Raw genomic sequence first — 17,430 nt, 5'->3', positions numbered from 1 at the left:
CAAATGCTTTGCTGCATACCTCAGTTGTAACGAGTTATAACGGTTATTTGAGTCAAAGTTGATCTTCTATCAGTTCTACTCAGTCGGCCCATTCTCCTCTGACCTCTAGCATCAACAAGGCATTTTCGCCCCCCAAGACTGCAGCATCCTGGATGTTTTTCCTTTTTCAGACCATTCTTTGTAAACCCTAGAAATGGTTGTTTGTGAAAATCCCAGTAACTGAGCAGATTGTGAAATACTCAGACCAGCCGGTCTGGCACCAACAACCATGCCACGCTCAAAGTTGCTTAGATCACCTTTCTTTCACATTCTGACATTCAGTTTGGAGTTCAGGAGATTGTCTAGACCTGGACGACACCCCTAAATGCATTGAAGCAGCTGCCATACAATTGGTTGCATTAACGAGAAATCTTACAAGTGTTCCTAATAATCTTTAAGGTGAGTATATGTATATATATATATATATATATATATATATATATATATATATATATATATATATATACATATAACACCACAATTTTTCTAGATTTTTATTGAAATTTTAGCCATTCAAGTCCAATGAATAGCTTGAAATGGTACAAAGGTAAGTGGTGAACTGCCTGAAGTAAAAAAAAAAAAGTAAGATTACCCAAAACTGAAAAATAATGTACATTTCAGAATTTTACAAAAAGGCCTTTTTCAGGGAACAAGAAATGGGTAAACAATGCAAAGCTGTTCTGCAGCAATGGAGGTTGATCAAGCTTTGAAAGTTGGTGCTACCAATTCCCACAGGTGTTCCAACTTGTCTGGATTACTGACAACCCCCTCTGTTTGTATAAAAGTATTGTTGGAACACACTGTGGTACGGTACCCTCGTGAGTATTATTTGAACAGTATTGTACTGCAGAAAGTAGTGTGTTGCTATAAAAATGGTGGGAAAAAGACAATAACAGTTTTTCTCGATCAAACACATTTTCTGAAAGCATGCCTCATATTCTCAGAACTCTACACACAATTCCAAAGAACACACACACAATGGGCAAAACTCCTCAATGCTCTTGCAAAATTAAACTTTACATTCAAAATAATGTTATTTCTTCTCAAAAGGGTATTTTGTTTTCAAATGACACACACAAACCATCATATGAACAGACATTTATAAGAACCAGTTGAACACTGATGTGCTCAATGTAAAACACTGAAAACACTTCTCCATTCATCATAATGACTTAGGCCTTTTTTTTGGTTCAGTGTTACACTTACTACAGACAGTACATAAGTGTGTTGTAAAATATTTGAGAATATTGTTCTTATACTCAGAAAACACAAATACACGGTAACAAATACACGGTAACAAATATATTTTTTTTATTTTGTACATCCCATTCCAAACCAACACAAAGTTACACATACAGTGGTCTACATACAAAACAACAGAAGAATTTACTGTATAGAGTTACATAAAATAATACCGTAATACATTTTTTTTTTAAAAACCTATGCTGCATCCTCTCTTCTGTTTCGGTCTGGCCACAGCACCTCATCCACGTCACAAGCAATGTTTTCCCTGGCCAAGCAGCGGGGGAAATATCGCCTAGCATGGCGATTCCAGCCATGAAAAGCATCAGCTGCTATATCTCCACATGCGTCTTCCATAGCTTGGAGAAGAGGTATACGCGTTTGTGGATTTCTGTCATACACTTTCCGTCACCAGGCAGAAAAAAATTCCTCAATAGGATTGAGGAATGGAGAATATGGAGGGAGATAAACAACTAAAAAGCGTGGGTGGGCAGTGAACCAGTTATGAACCAGAGCAGCCCTGTGGAAACGTACGTTGTCCCAAATGACAACATACCTGAGCTGCTCTGGGCCATCTACCTGATCTGGTGGAATGAGTGTGTTGTAGGGTGTCCAGGAATGTGATCAGATGGGCAGTGTTGTAGGGGCCAAGGGTAGTATGGTGATGGATGACGCCTTGGTGGGTAATCGCTGCACACATTGTGATGTTCCCTCCGCGCTGGCGAGGGACTTAAACAATGGCACGCTGGCCGATGATATTCCTTCCCCTCCTTCGTCTTTTTGTGAGGTTGAATCCAACCTCATCAATGAAGATGAACTGGTGCTCCACTGCAGCCACCTCTAGCTCGAGGACTCTCTGAAACACACAACAAGATCAGAAATAGACATGAGTGGTCACTATTGTGGAGCACAATCATTATGATTACAATACTGAAATATGTATAATCTATACAGTGTTGAGAGTATGCATCAATTGTGGGATTGTATAGGACTCACTTGCACATAGTTATGTCGCAATTCTTTGACTCTTTCTGAATTGCGTTCAAATGGCACCCTGTAGACCTGCTTCATCCTCAGATTATTTCTGCGCAAGACACGGTCCAGTGTTGATAAGCTTTCCCTATCAGTATTTTGAATCATCTCATTGTTTTCTAGTATTTTTCTTTGTATTTGCCGTAATGTTATGCCGTTATTTTCTAGGACCATGTTGATTATTTCAGTTTCCTGTTCAGGAGACAGAAGACATTCCCGACCACCTTGTGTTGGTAATCTTTCAGTTCTGCCAAACAAATAGTAAAATACTGTAAATACAAAGTAGGAATACATTTCCCAAATACTTGAAACATACTTTATTTTTACAGTCCTACAGAACAGTCCACAGGCAATACTGTACTACTGTACTCACTGAGTACTGTATTGATATGTAGTAATGCAATTTTCTAGTGAGAGTATTTCTTACCTATTCTCATTTCGGAAAGTCCAGATTATGGGTGCTACAGTGTACATGCTCAAATTTGGCTGTGCTCTTTGCCCAGCTTCCCTCATTGTAAGACCATGGTTGACCACATGATCAACCAAAGTGGCTCGGATCTCATCAGAGATTACGGTCCTTGGCCTTCCTCGTCCTCGTCCTCCCCGTCTTCCTCTTCTTACTCTCACTCCTCTGGCTCTGCTTCGGTTTCCAATGTTGGCATCCATTGCTCCAAAATAGAAGTGCTCACCTGTTGCCCTTTTATGCTAAAGCTCTGATTGCTAATTGTAAAACTGTGTGATGTGTGTTTGCCCATGTGACGAGTCAGTGGTCATATTTGAATGTCAGTGTGTTTCTTGTGAAAACAAGAGAATTTCTGCATGAAAATTGTGCCAAATGCAGAGAAATTGTGTGTAGTGTTTTGAAAAAAGTGTGTTTTAGAACTGCAATTTGAGTGTAAAGCAGGAATTGTGCTTGTAGTTTAGCAGAATTGGTTAAGGGGGTTGGTGCATGAGTTACATGTTGTGATCATTGTGCTCATTGTGTCTCAAGTACCAGTAATTGTGTGTAAACAATTGAGAAAAACTGTAACAATGGAAGAGAGACAGACCATCATAACACTTAAGAATGTTGGTCTTTCCAAAGAGAAATTGCGAAGAAAGTTAAGGTGTCAGTGAGTACAGTATTCTTCACCATCAAAAGGCACTTAGAAACTGGGGGAAACTCTGACAGGAAGAGGTCTGGCAGACCCAAAGCCACAACAGAATCAGAAGACAAGTTTCTGAGAGTCAACAGCTTGCGTGATAGGCGGCTCACAGGACAACAGCTTCAAGCACAGCTTAATAGTGGTCGTAATAAGCAAGTCTCAGTTTCAACTGGAAAGAGAAGACTTGGAGCTGCAGGTTTGATAGGTCGAGTTGCAGTAAGAAAGCCATTGCTAAGACGTCAGAATAAGAAAAAGAGGCTTGCCTGGGCCAAGAAACACTGCCAATGGACTACTGAAGACTGGAAGAAGGTGTTATGGACTGATGAATCAAAATTTGAAATCTTCGGTTCATCACGCAGGATTTTTGTACGCCGTTGAGTAGGCGAAAGGATGGTTCCTCAGTGTGTGACATCAACTGTTAAACATGGAGGAGGAAGTCTGATGGTCTGGGGCTGTTTTGCTGGATCCAGGGTCGGTGATTTGTACAGAGTGAAAGGCACCCTGAACCAAAACGGCTACCACAGCATTCTGCAGCCCCATGCAGTACCCTCTGGTATGCGCCAGCACAGTAACCAGACTGTGGCCAGCACAGTCACCAGACTTAAACCCCATTGAGCTAGTTTGGGATGAACTGGACAGAAAAGTGAAAGCAAAGCAACCTACAAGTGCCACACATTTATGGGAACTTCTGCAACAGAGTTGGGAAGAACTTTCTGAAGAATATTTGATTTCCATTGTAGAAAGAATGCCACGAGTGTGTTCAGCTGTTATATCTGCCAAAGGGGGCTACTTTGATGAGTCAAAGATTTCGAATACATTTTGGTTTATAAATTGATTCCATGATTTCTTTTTTAACTTAAATTGTTCATTTGTTCTATTCTTTAAATCCAGAGTACAATAAGACATTGAACTGCATGAATTTCAATAAAAACCTGGAAAAATGGGGCTGTTCTAAAACTTTTGACCGGTAGTGTATAGCTATGGAAATAAATAAACAAATTAATTTGAATATAAATAAAAATGCTTCTAATTATTCTTCCACTAGAGGAGCAGTGGATCTGTTCCCGTTCTTGTCCCTTGGAACTCGTTTTGGTCGACGCGCTTCAACATCACTCAGAATCCACGGATTTCTATTGTTTGTCAAATTTATTTTCCTTTATCATTCAGACTTCATATTGATACGATTTATTTTCTTTTCCACAAACACATAATAAACTGTCCTTACTAGATGGCGTACAGGGATTGACAGCAGAGCAAAACAAAAGATATATAAAAACAAATTAAATTCACAATCCCTTAGCAATACTGAGCGGTACAGCAGTAAAAAGATCATGTGGCTACAAACCAAAGAAGAAAAAGTGAAGGAGAGCTCAGCTGTTATATACCAGCTGATCCAATCACTGCCTCAATCAGCTGATTGTCAGAAGGCTGTGACGATACGCCACGTACCGAGATCAATTAACACAACTTACTAGTTCATAATGAGTCTGGTTTACTCTCAATATCAATGGGTTTATGCCCAATTCATCCAAAAATAAGTTACTATCAAAATCATAATCTCTGCTCCAATATCCACATTTATTTATTCTTTTATTCCTTTATTTCTAATTCTTTTTATTTACTTAATTAGCCCATTTATCTTTATATTTCAACATTTTTGTATTTCATTATTTATTCTTTTATTTCTTACTCTTTATAATTCCACAATTTTAGTTTCTCTTTCTTTTATTTGATTCATTCTTCTTTATGGCACTCCTAAAGTTCCAAAAACCAAACCAAACACTATCCACACTCAGCTGTTGGTTGAGGACCATCAAACTGCCGATCAGCCTTAAAGGGACAGAAATGTCTCGGAGTGGATTATCAGTAACGCTAATAAATCAAATACAACTGGATTATCTAAAAGTAAACACACATTAAACATAATATATAAAGAATAGAAGCAAATATGATGAAATATCAACACATAAATATTGATGAATGTTGTTGTTTTTTTAAGATTATTTTTTGTGCATTTAGGGCTTTATTTATATAGGACAGCTGAAGACATGATAGGGGAGAGAGAGGGGGAATGACATACAGCAATTAAACCTGCGGCCGCTGCTTCAAGGAGTAAACCTCCATATATGGGCGTCTGCTCTACCAGGTGATTAATGAATGTTTATCTAAAATATAAATTTGTCTCTTCTAGTCATATTATCATGACACTGAGCATCACACCACTTACCGTTGACGTTTGCTTTAATTTTACAATCTGGTGAAAAGCATCAACTCAAAGTCTAGAATCAAAATACTGAAACATGAGAAAATCTTTTTGTTAGAGTCTCTCACCTTTCTTCTTTCTGTAAACCAGGACTCTGATCACAGCGAGGAGGACGAGAGCCAGAACAACCACTGCAGCGATGATGTAAATGTACATAGTATTCTCTGTTGAGCAGAAAACAACAAAAAATAGTCCCAACCTGAACAGATGAAGCAGGTTAGAAGAGAAGAACATCCATCTATCAACCAGACCACTAACCTGTATACAGACACTTTATGTTACATTTATGAAAGAGGTTAAAAAATAAGTGTTTTTTATGTTTCATTATTGAAATGTTTCTTTTTATCATTAAATCAAAGCTATATAACCGGTGAGCAGACAGCACAAACATCATGGTGGTGGACAACAATCATTTCTCCAAAGCAGTTTAAAACTTTTAGTTTACATTACTGTAAAAGTAAAGATTGGTTTAATGATCTAATCCTTAAAGTTATATATATATATATATATATATATATATATATATATATATATATATATATATATATATATAAAAAACGAGATAAAAGAAACAGACAACAAAACCATTTAAGGAAACAAAACTTCCCATCCAACACATAAAATACATGAACTCCAGGACTGTTAGAGTAAACTAAATGTGTGTTTCCTTCATCACGTCTGATTCCAGTCTTACCTCTGTTGGTCCTGATCTCTGCTTTGTCCAGTTTGGTGACGATGTCGTCCTCCACACCAGCGAGCTGAAACACACAGTCGTACCTCCTCCAGTCTCCAGCTGGGACTGATGAAAGGTCCAGGTCAACACTCATCTGGAAGGATCCATCGTGGTTGGGGAGGATCTCTCCGAGGTCCACGTGCTCATGAAGCTCCTCTCCATCTTTCCTCCAGAACATCATGGCTCTGTCAGGGTAGAAACCTGTAGCGTGGCAGCTGACTGGAGAGGAGGGAGACTTCTGGAGGAGAGACACTGAGGGAACCTCTGCACAGTGAAGACAAAGACTTTATTATTATTTACTGGAGATTAATATTCGCATTCCTGTTTGATGTAATGTATTTTAAATGCATTTATTTTTGAAATGCAAATAAACCTCACTGAAGTGTAAAAAAGGGAGGACAGTTAGTGTGAGAAAGACAGAAAGAGACAGAGAGACAAACTGAGACAAACAGAAACAAAGCAGAAAGAAAGAGAGAAAAAAGTGAGGAAAAGAGAGGTGATAAATGAAAAGAGGTGAGGGAGTCAGAGAGATGAAGAGAAGTGAGAACATGAGAGAAAGAGAAAATGTGTGTAAACTGAGACAAAGTGGGTCTCTGTTGTTTAATATTTATTGTAATGTTACTGTTGGTTAGAAACACAAGAAGAAATGTTAACATTGTTGGGTCCATTAAACTCCATCAGGTCATGTGATTCTACCTGTTCTCAGCAGAGAGCTCCTCCCATAGTTCACATACTTCTTCAGCCACTCAGGACAAATCTGCGTCAGGTAGTGTTTATACTGAGCTATCTGAGCTTTGTTATTGTCCCACTTGTGTTTGGTGATGACAGCCTGTTGTTTTGGAGCGATCCATGACTCTGTCTTCAGGTCAAATGCTATGAAGTCTTCTCCATCATAACCATCCTGACGAAAACCATTGACCTCTCCAGTCTCATCATCCCACTCACAGCCGTACATCCTCTGGGCAATGTGAGCACCTGAGAGAGAGAGAGAGAGAGAGAGAGAGAGAGAGAGAGAGAGAGAGAGAGCGAGAGAGAGAGAGAGAGAGAGAGAGAGAGAGCAAGAGTGAGAGAGAGAGAGAGAGACATCTGTTAACAATTGATAACTCAAATTAATAATTATTTTCATTATAAATAATTTTTTTATTAATCAATTGACCAAACAAATAATTGACTAATTATTTAATCGCTTTATATGTTCATTACAACACAGACACACTTTGGTCAATTAAATCTAATTTAATCTGTAGTTCTACTAAATAATTAGGGTTTAAACTATTTATTCTTGTCATTATTGATTATGTAATAATTATTTGTTGATAAATCAGGAAATTATTTACAATGTAAATTGAAATAGAGAAAACTGTTGATCAGAAGTTGTGAGAGTGTGAGATGAAATCTTCTAATAGTCTCTTCTGTCTGATCAACACTATTTATTATTAAATGATATTAGGTGACTTCCGGTATGGCGTTGTGGGGGTGAGACAAGCAGTACGGAGCTCCCATTTAACTTGTGAAATGATACTGTTTTAACATCGCCCTGGTCTTCAATTTTTGTTTTTGTGGGCTCATACATTAGCGAGATAACGTTTACTACACTTTGTGTTACTGCTGGAATGAGTGGCAAACCCAAATCCTCGCAGCAAACACTGTCGACACGGCAGGCTAGTCTGTGCTTGAACACTGCTGAAGCAACTATAAACACATTGAAAGTAGCAAATCAGGAATTGTTAGATCGGGTGGATGATCTCGAAAACAGATCACACAGGTGAAATCTGCGAATTGTGAACATTGCAGAGGGCAGCGAGAATGGCAAAGATCCAGTTAACTTCATGGAAAAGCTACTTTTTCAGGCTGTACCAGGCAGTAATGGTCCTCTATCAGCTGGGTGTTTATCAAACTGTTGGGATGAACTGGTTCCTGCAGGAGAGTTCTTCTGGACCAGCTCACTGTGGCCACTCCGCTCCACTTATTCTGATCTAATCTAGTGGAGATAAAGTGGTAATGGTCTCTGCTGCTTATTATGGGATGGACAGAAAACACTGGATCAATGGAGTATAGCAGCATCCAGTCAACTCAGTCTCAGTAATGTTAATGTTGAGTCGGACTGTGTTTCAGCCACGAAAATACATCAAACTGTTTAATCTGTGTGTGTGTGTATGTATGTGTGTGTGTTTGTGTGTGTGTGTTTACTAAAATAAAAGGATGGAAATATAAACAACATTTTATCATTAGAAAGTGAAACATAAACAAACCTCCAGTTTGGTTGAAGCGCTGCTTTGCAACGTCAATGTTGGCTTTGTTGACCTGCTGTTGACCTACCAAGTACTCAGTCTCCCTCTGCCAGTACTGAGGATCATCTGCTGTGACTCTGCTCATCCAGTCCTGTTTGGGTTCGGCTCTCTTGGTGTTGCTGTCATAGTGATCTATTGGAACGTCATCAACCAATCCAACAGCCACAAACTCTGGGAAGTTTGGGACTCCAGAAGACGAAGTGAAGAAATACTTCAGAGAATGAGTCACTGTAAGAAAATATGAATGTAATAATGTCAGTTTTTATATAACTAGGGATGTGACGATTAGAGCCTGACCGATACAGGATTTTTAAGGCCGATATCGATACAAATATTTGGTGATTTAAAAATCCGATATTCCGATATATTGGCCGATATATATATTTTTTTTAAATGCGTAAAAAAACATAAACAGATTTCCCTAACATTAGTTATTTGTAGTTATTTTAGTCCTCACTAAAATAATATGATAATGAAGTTTAAAAATAAACTTTTTTTATTGTCACAACAGAACAGAGGAACATCAAAATATGTTAAAGTTCTGATAAATAAAATGTATAAAAAAACAAAATAAAATATGATTTTGAGACAGTTTTTATTAAGATATGAAAGTTAAAGTCCTTCGAACAAAAACACAATAACAATAACTGGTGGGCAAACTATGCCATGCCAGAGACCTTATTTATTGAGACATTTCAATATTGATACCAGCCTAACGTTACTAATGTGCTGGTTGACAAGTAGCTAACGTTGATTCTAATGCTTGGTGGGTAACATTATGGAGGTTACAACATCGTTCAACATGCTCATAAAGTAATTTTTAGTACGATTGTTTCGACCACGGTTAACAGCACTGGGCTAACCCACAAATAAGTTCACTAGTAGCTGTGTAGATATACGATTAATCTAATGCTAATTTGCCTCACTCCCCCTGCGCAGAGAGACTCAGTCGGGATGACAGCTGACAGCAGGCCCAGGACATATAGCTAGCTAGTAACTGTTAGCCCCCAGTCAGCTATCAGCCAGACACTTTCATTACAGCAACCCCCCCGGCCAGAACTTATCTCCAGTGCCTGGTGCTTACGACGCTAACGGCAGTTTAATGAAGCGTCGGGAAACAGACCATATCAGACCCAGCACCGAGTCACAACAGCGGCCATCCATAGCGTTAGCTACATCTCCGTAGCGCTACGGAGATGAGATCTCCCTGCTGAATTTCTCCCCCCTTCACGTTTAGCTGTCTTTACGAGTAGCTAAATTCACCTGACAAAAGCACCAAAACGAAAAGTTAAGATTACTGAAAAGTGAAGGGGAGATAATTCCGGGCAGCTGGGAGATGTTCATCGAACTTCCTCGCCGTCGCAGAGATTCTCCGGCCAATCCCCACCCACACGTCTCTCAAGCGTCGTTGAGTAGCTAGCTAGCGTTACAACAAACCCTGTTGGTTCACTAGCTAACTGGTCAGCTACCAATAAAAATCAAATCAGGAAAAACTTAATTATGTTGGGGAAACTGCAGCTATTTTATTAGAATAAAATGAATAAATGTTACTAAACCTAACGTGGAAGCATCTTTAGTAGTTTACACTCCTCATGATCTGAAATCACAAACCTCGGAACACAATACAATACAAATTTTATTCTATAAATTGTGACCAATGATGACTTCTTCCGAGGTTTTGAGAAACAAGTTTAAATTGAGTTTCTTGAAGGTAAGACTTGCAGCACTTCTCTTTATACAGTTCAGAAATGGGGTTCTTTGCTCTTTTCTTGCTGCTTTCATTTTTCATATTCAAGTAAGAATGGATTATACATTTTGGATGTTGTTGTTGTCATAGGGTTTGGCAATTTTAGATGTAGGTACCAACAAGAAATTGAAGCTGCAAGCAGCGATGGACGGGCCATCGCGCCTCTGCGCTCGTCGGGGTTACTGGCCGATGCCGCTCCTTGCGACCGTGCTCAATGTTCAATGAGTTCAATGATACCTCACACAAGACTCTACGTCATACAGTTAATTAGCTGTGAAAGGGGGCGTGGCCTAAGCATAGGGGTCAGGGCAAACCTTTACCAATAAAAAAAGAGTCTCTGCTGAGTTCATTGATACTGTCGGTACACAATCCGTTCTGCCTGCACGATCCGTTCTGCACATGCGCAAGATATTACTGTTTACGACCTGCACGATCTGTTCCACGCTAGCCTATGGCTAGCCTCCACCAGGAAGCTAACGTTAGTTTAGCTAACAGCCAATTCGGCTAACCGCTAGCTGACAGCTAGATAAACTTAATGGGAAAAGCAGACTACAGCTAAATTAAGACTTTACTTAACCACAGATATATAAGTAATAACAATAAAGACAAGTATTGAGTGATTGTATTTTAAATGAGCACAAGTAAAGCAGAACTGACGTATCAGCTGTTATATATGTTAACGTTTATTTTTACGTTTTATTTTGAGGGTCTTTTAAAGTTATTACATGCTGTCTCAGCTAACGGTTAGCCGAATTAGCTGTTAGCTAAACTAACGTTAGCTTGGCTGTCGACCGGAAGCGTGGAACAGATCGTGCAGTGTCGTAAATCGTCGTACAACAGGGCATGCATGAACATTTTGCGCATGTGCAGAACGGATCGCGCATGTGCAGAACGGATCGTGCAGGCAGAACGGATTGTGTACCGACAGATACCTCACATAAGACTTGGGTCACCAGTCATGAAAGGGGGCATCGTCTGTGTGAGTGGGCGTGGTTATACTATAGGGGCCGGCTCAGTATCACATGTAGACCACACATTAAAAGTTTCATGTAAATCGGATTATGTTTGTCATATAAGGCGCATTTCCTGTTGCCAGCGGGGGGGGCGCTATTACCAAAAGTCAATTTTGGCCTGTAGATGTCCTCAGGCCTGGACCCTTGTCAATCGTGAGAAATTTCGGGCAGATACGACAACCTACACTCAAGTTACAACAACTTCTTTGTTCTACACTCAAAATGGCTGCCACGCCACGCCCACACCGTTTGACGAAAGGTTTTTCTTTTAATAACTTTTCATCTTTAAGGTGTTGGGATGGTACAGACCAAGTTTGAAGTCCATCGGATGAAATCTCTAGGAGGAGTTGGTTAAAGTATAGCACCTTGACTTTTAGGCCTACTTCCTGTTGCCACTAGGGGGCGCTACTTTAAGGAAATATCGGCCTTTATTTGTCCTCAGGGTTGGACTCTTATGAATCCTGAAAATGTTTCGAGCCAGTTGGACAATGTACTCTCGAGTTACACCCACTTCCTGTTTTGATGGAGAAACACACAAAATGGCCGCCCCGCCACGGCCACGCCCTATGACGAAAAGTTTTTCTTTTAACAACTTTTCATCTTTAACGTCTTAAGATGGCACAGACCGAGTTTGAAGGTGATCGGATGAAATCTCTAGGAGGAGTTGGTTAAAGTACGACATGTGGAAATGGCCAAAATCACACTAATTTCGAACGTTCAATTCAAAATGGCGGACTTCCTGTTGGGTTTAGGGTATGGCTCCAATGAGCTTTTTTGTACGTCCTGATATGCTACATATGTGTACCACGTTTTGTTAGTCTACGTTAAACACACTGCAGGGGCTCAATTTTTTTAACTTTGTAGGGGGCGCTAGCGAGCTATTTTTGTGCGCCTATTCCCGAAACCCTTAAAATATGTAAAATGTCTGCGCTCGGGCCCTAATAATGAAAATTCTTAATCACCTGCCACCGTGTCTTGTACCATGAGTCCCAGGAGGAGCAGAACAAGCCAGGTCTTCATTGTGTGCTGTATCTTCTGAACCTTTGATGGACTTATTAATAACTTGTATGTTTGTTTATCCAGAGAAAAGACACTGTCCTTCCAGCTCGAGCACCAGGGTCAACTGAGGATAAAACCAGAAGGATCATTCTTCTCTTCTCTTCTCTTCTCTTCTCTTCTCTTCTCTTCTCTTCTCCTTCTTCTTCTTCAGGGTTTTACGGCAGGGGGCATCCTATGCGTTGCATTACTGCCTCCTACTGGTAATCACTCGTTATCTTTTCTAAATAGTCAAGTGCTTTTCAAAAATATAAATATGTATGTTTCCTTCCATTTACGGAAACCCCACTTTCAAGAGCATCTTTGAACCTGATTTCCACTGGCCCTAACTTATGTAATCCTGCGAACATGACCCCTCTTTCTCGATTGTATTTCCTGCATGACATCAGGACATGCTCTACTGTCTCCTTTTCCTCACACAGACTGCAGTGTCCAGTTGGGTGTTTTCCCATTATAAAAAGTATATTGTTCAATCTACTGTGACCAATTCTCAATTTATTGATAATTACTTGCTCTTTTCGGTTACCCTCCTACTTTATTTTGTATTGCATCCAAGTGTTTCCCTTTATTTCCACCATCCCAATAGTGTTGCCACTGTATGGAAATGTCCCTCCACGCAATGCTTTTCCCCTCTGATTTTGACAGTTCAATATTCAGTTCTACATTTCCTTTTTTTTTGCTAATTTATCCACTCTCTAATTTCCTGGAATTTCTGTATGTGCAGGTAGTCATCAATCTTCATCTGGCCAATGTGAATTTAGACTGAGCATCAACGTCATTTGTTACCCACTGAGGTTATGAACAAAAGAGAAAGTAAAATGATGCCTGTGTAGGATACGGAGACAGGCTTCATTTTTTTTTGTTTAGTTTATTTTAGGGCTGTCAGCATTAACACGTTAAGGGCAGAGCATGACGCGTACATTTTCAGACATGATGGAGGAAGACAGCAGCAACACAATTCTGAATGCCGCTTTTTATTTTCCAAAACTCCCGGACGGCTCGTAAACAAGTTGAAAGCCATAGGCACATTGTGTAAAGCCGAATTAAAATATCACCGAAGTACGTCAAGCTTGAGCTACCACCTACGAGCTAAGCATAGTCCAGTTAACGTGACTCAGGCTGATGCTATGTGGGCTCAGGCAAAGCACTATTTTGGAGAGTGCTACTCGCCAACCTGTTATTGAAACCAAAGTGCAAAGTGCCAACGCTGTCTCATCATCAACCCGTGATCACTGGACGTCAGTGAGTTATCAAAATTATTTAGAAGTCACTGCACACTATATTGACTCTGGTAAGTAGGGTTGGGTACCGAAACGTGAAGGATATTAGAAGCACTTTTCCGGTGATCTCTTGCTTTACTGCGCAGCCTCCAACTGAGAGAGACGACGTAAATGTGACGTGAGCAACCTGTCTGAAAGTTGTAAGTCTTCTGGTAGATGTGCCAAGAGAAATCTCAATCATTACGAATCTTGCAGAGACGGAAAGGCCAGGTATATGTAAGGAGATAACATAGGCACAGGCTAATTATTGCTAACTAAAATGATAGTTAACATTAGTAATTAAACCTAAACAGCTAACGTAAGTCGAAACTGCCTGCAAGCTTCTCCTGTACTATACGGTAATTCCTCTACTGTGCGACAGTAAGTCGTTTGGTTATGACACAATCGTTAGCCTATTTTTACAAAAACGTCTGCTACGGAGCTATAACGTGAGGTACAAGGTAATGGAGCCTTTTATACATTGTCGTGTTTCTTTAGAAATAAACAATTGGGCAAAAAGAGTCTTTAAACGCTTCAGATGTAAAGTTATACACTGTCAAAGTGATGTCAAAATGAATGGCAGTCAATGGAATGCTAACAGGAGGTGATCGCTTTGTAGCATCAAAATGGCACCATAGGAAGGTTGAGTTCTGAAGCAAAGCTTACCCCCTTGGAATTAAACAACACAGACGGTGCGTTCACTTAAAACAGGTAGCCTTGTGGTGCATTCACAGTAATTGTAAAATACCCTTTTCCTATCTGGTGGTTGTTTTTGTCGTTCAACAGCAATTTACTGGTGAAATAAGTTATTGTTATAGTTATTACATTATGATTAAATCTTTAATTTTGACCATGGCCTTAACAATAAACAAGTTGCTGACTGTTGTTTAGTACCCTTCTTTTTTTTCTTCTTTTGTTTGCAGTAAATAAATAATAAACAAATACAAATCTTAAAGTCAAGTTCATAAAGTAACTTTCTTTGCATTCATTTGATTCCCAATCAAGATACACTGGTAAGAATTGCTTTCCATTGTTAATATGTACTTTAAAACAGTTCTGAAATGCAAAACAATGGAATTTTAATCATGTGATAAAACATGCGATTAACCGCGATTAACTATACAAATTCAGCGATTAATTGCGATTAAAAAAAATGTATCGTTTGACAGCCCTAGTTTATCCACATAGATAAAAAACCTAGCTTACATAACATAAATAGTGAAAACAAAGAAAATGTGTCACCTTAATTCATACAGTGTCGTCTTAAGGGGAGACACCCCTGATAAAAACATAATTTTTCAATTTTGAGTTTTTGGGCTATTTTGCTTCCATAGCTATATGATGATAGATGATGGCGGAAAGAAAGAGGAGCGCTGTGTGGAGTTTATTCACTCCAGCTGATACGGACACTGCCACATGTGATGTGTGCAAAAAAGTAATTCACCACTGTGGTAACACCACCAACTTGCATAAACACATTAAAGCAGTTCACCCGAGAGAGAACTGCAAAAAAAGTTGAGGAAGGAGGAGGAGGGGGGAGAACCACAAACCAGACCCCCAACACTTGGGTTAAACTGACCCGGTGAGGTTATGAACGAAAGAGAAAGTAAAATGATGTTATTTCAGCCTGTGTGAGAGGAGGGGGAGACATGTGGGACTTCATTTTTTTTGTTTAGTTTATTACGATCCACATAGATACACAACGTAGCTTACATAACATAAATAGTAAAAAAATAAGAAAATGTGTCATTCATACAGGGTCGTCTTAAGGGGAGACACCCCAGGCAAAACCATCATTTTTCAATTTGGAGTTTAGGGGTTATTTTGCTTCCATAGCATGTCTTCTTTCAGACTATTGGGAAAAAAAAACATACAAAATACACATTTAGGTGTTTAATTTACTACAGTATGTCTATTTGCACCTGCAAATTTCTCCTAAAGTCACCAAAAGTTAGCATTAGATAAGACCTCATTTGCACATTTAAACATAACATTTCAGAAAACTTGTAATACAAAAATATATTTCTCAATGTAAGTAATTAAGTGGGGAAGTTTCATGTTGACATCTTTTAGTTCATTATTTTGTCCTATTCACCTTATCTTGTTTATAATCTAATATACTAATATAATATTAATATTAAAAATAATTTCAGCTTGTGTGAGAGGATGGGGAGACATGCGGGACTTTACTCTGGTTTCTCAGCTGTGTTCCCATATGAAAGGAGTATTCTACCTTCTGCTGCCCAGATCTTTTAGAATGATCTATAGGCTAATGTAATATAATGTAATATAAGTGTAAGAATTATTAGCAGGAGGAATATCTATATTTGTAACAGCTGTAGGCCGATACTGCCACCTAGTGAATAGTGGGAATTCAGGACAGTCATGTAATGTAATATAATGTAATGTAATATAATATACTGTAATGTAATGTAATATAATGTAATGTGCAGACATGTATTAAATCTTGTGGGAGGTCAGAGGTCACTGTCAGCTCCAGATCAGATACTCTGCAGTTTGTGGGGGTGCAGTAGTGTCTTCTTCTTCTTGTGTTTTGTGTGGCTGATTGAAAACAGTCCTGATCAAAAATATCGACAACAAACAACAACTCCAAGAGTGCTTTCATTGATGTTGTAGTGAGTAAATGTGCTGAGGGGCCCCTGAGAGCTTCTTAAAGCCAAAGATGAGATCAGGTGATCTGTGTGTGACAGGCTGAATGCTCCTGAACTGATCTGGAGCTGTGGACTCTGAAAACTGCTCCAACAAGAGAAATGGATCACCTCTGTTGATGTTTGAACACCTGATGCTGGTTCTCATTTTGCTCTTTCTTTGGCGCTGTTTCTACTCTCTTTCTATCCTCACTTATTGTTGGTGAAGCACTTTATAAAACATTATAGAGTTTCTGTTTATTAAAAAAACTCAGATCTTGTGTTCTCACTTCTTCATCTGAGACATAGCTATGCATGATTATTACACAAACAGATCAATGTGTCACATCTTTTATCCAGAAAATATTTATGTTTCTGTGACTCTTTCTGCTCACTGCTGATCAATACCTGAGTCTATATCACTGTTGATCAATACCTGAGTCTATATCACTGCTGATCAATACCTGAGTCTATGTCACTGCTGATCAATACCTGAGTCTATATCACTGCTAATCAATACCTGAGTCTATATCACTGCTGATCAATACCTGAGTCTATATCACTGCTGATCAATACCTGAGTCTATATCACTGCTGATCAATACCTGAGTCTATATCACTGCTGATCAATACCTGAGTCTATATCACTGCTGATCAATACCTGTCTCTAGAGCAGTCAGCAGAGTGGCAGCGCCCCCTGTGGAGGATTCTTGTATCTCCTCTGAAATTAAGGAATTTCCTTCAAACAGATATATTACTTCTACTTCACGTGAGGACCTGCTGATGAAGAGATGTGTGTTTCTGTGTATGGACAAATATTTCCTGATTGATTTTGTCCCCTCTACCCTTGTTAAAGAGTCAACGCTGTCGTATACGACAGAACAATACATCAGCCTACTTTATGTCTTAAATGGAGTCATTAAATGACAGAGTGGTGTGGCAGGTAAATATTTGTTGTTAAGA

At 39.2% G+C, this 17,430-nt stretch overlaps 1 protein-coding gene and 1 long non-coding RNA gene across 2 annotated transcripts in view; both read right to left on the bottom strand.

The window, feature by feature from the left end:
* Positions 1-1,328: 1,328 nt before the first annotated feature.
* On the bottom strand, positions 1,329-12,636 carry LOC114567982 (major histocompatibility complex class I-related gene protein-like). Its single transcript, XM_028597300.1, has 6 exons — positions 12,468-12,636; positions 8,707-8,973; positions 7,151-7,429; positions 6,416-6,718; positions 5,790-5,885; positions 1,329-2,137 (listed from the first exon to the last, which is right to left on the bottom strand). The coding sequence occupies exons 1-6, from the start codon at positions 12,523-12,525 to the stop codon at positions 2,085-2,087; spliced, it is 1,056 nt and encodes a 351-aa protein (XP_028453101.1). The 5' UTR covers positions 12,526-12,636; the 3' UTR covers positions 1,329-2,084.
* A 4,362-nt stretch (positions 12,637-16,998) lies between these two features.
* LOC114567989 (uncharacterized) overlaps positions 16,999-17,430 on the bottom strand; it is a 34,863-nt gene continuing 34,431 nt past the window's right edge. The window contains exon 3 of the long non-coding RNA XR_003694243.1: positions 16,999-17,128. This is a non-coding gene — a long non-coding RNA (uncharacterized LOC114567989). The remainder of the gene's footprint in view (positions 17,129-17,430) is intronic.

The sequence above is a fragment of the Perca flavescens genome, chromosome 14 (genome assembly GCF_004354835.1).
Source record: "Perca flavescens isolate YP-PL-M2 chromosome 14, PFLA_1.0, whole genome shotgun sequence".
Lineage (NCBI taxonomy): Eukaryota > Metazoa > Chordata > Actinopteri > Perciformes > Percidae > Perca > Perca flavescens.
This window is presented reverse-complemented; position numbering and strand designations above follow the sequence as displayed.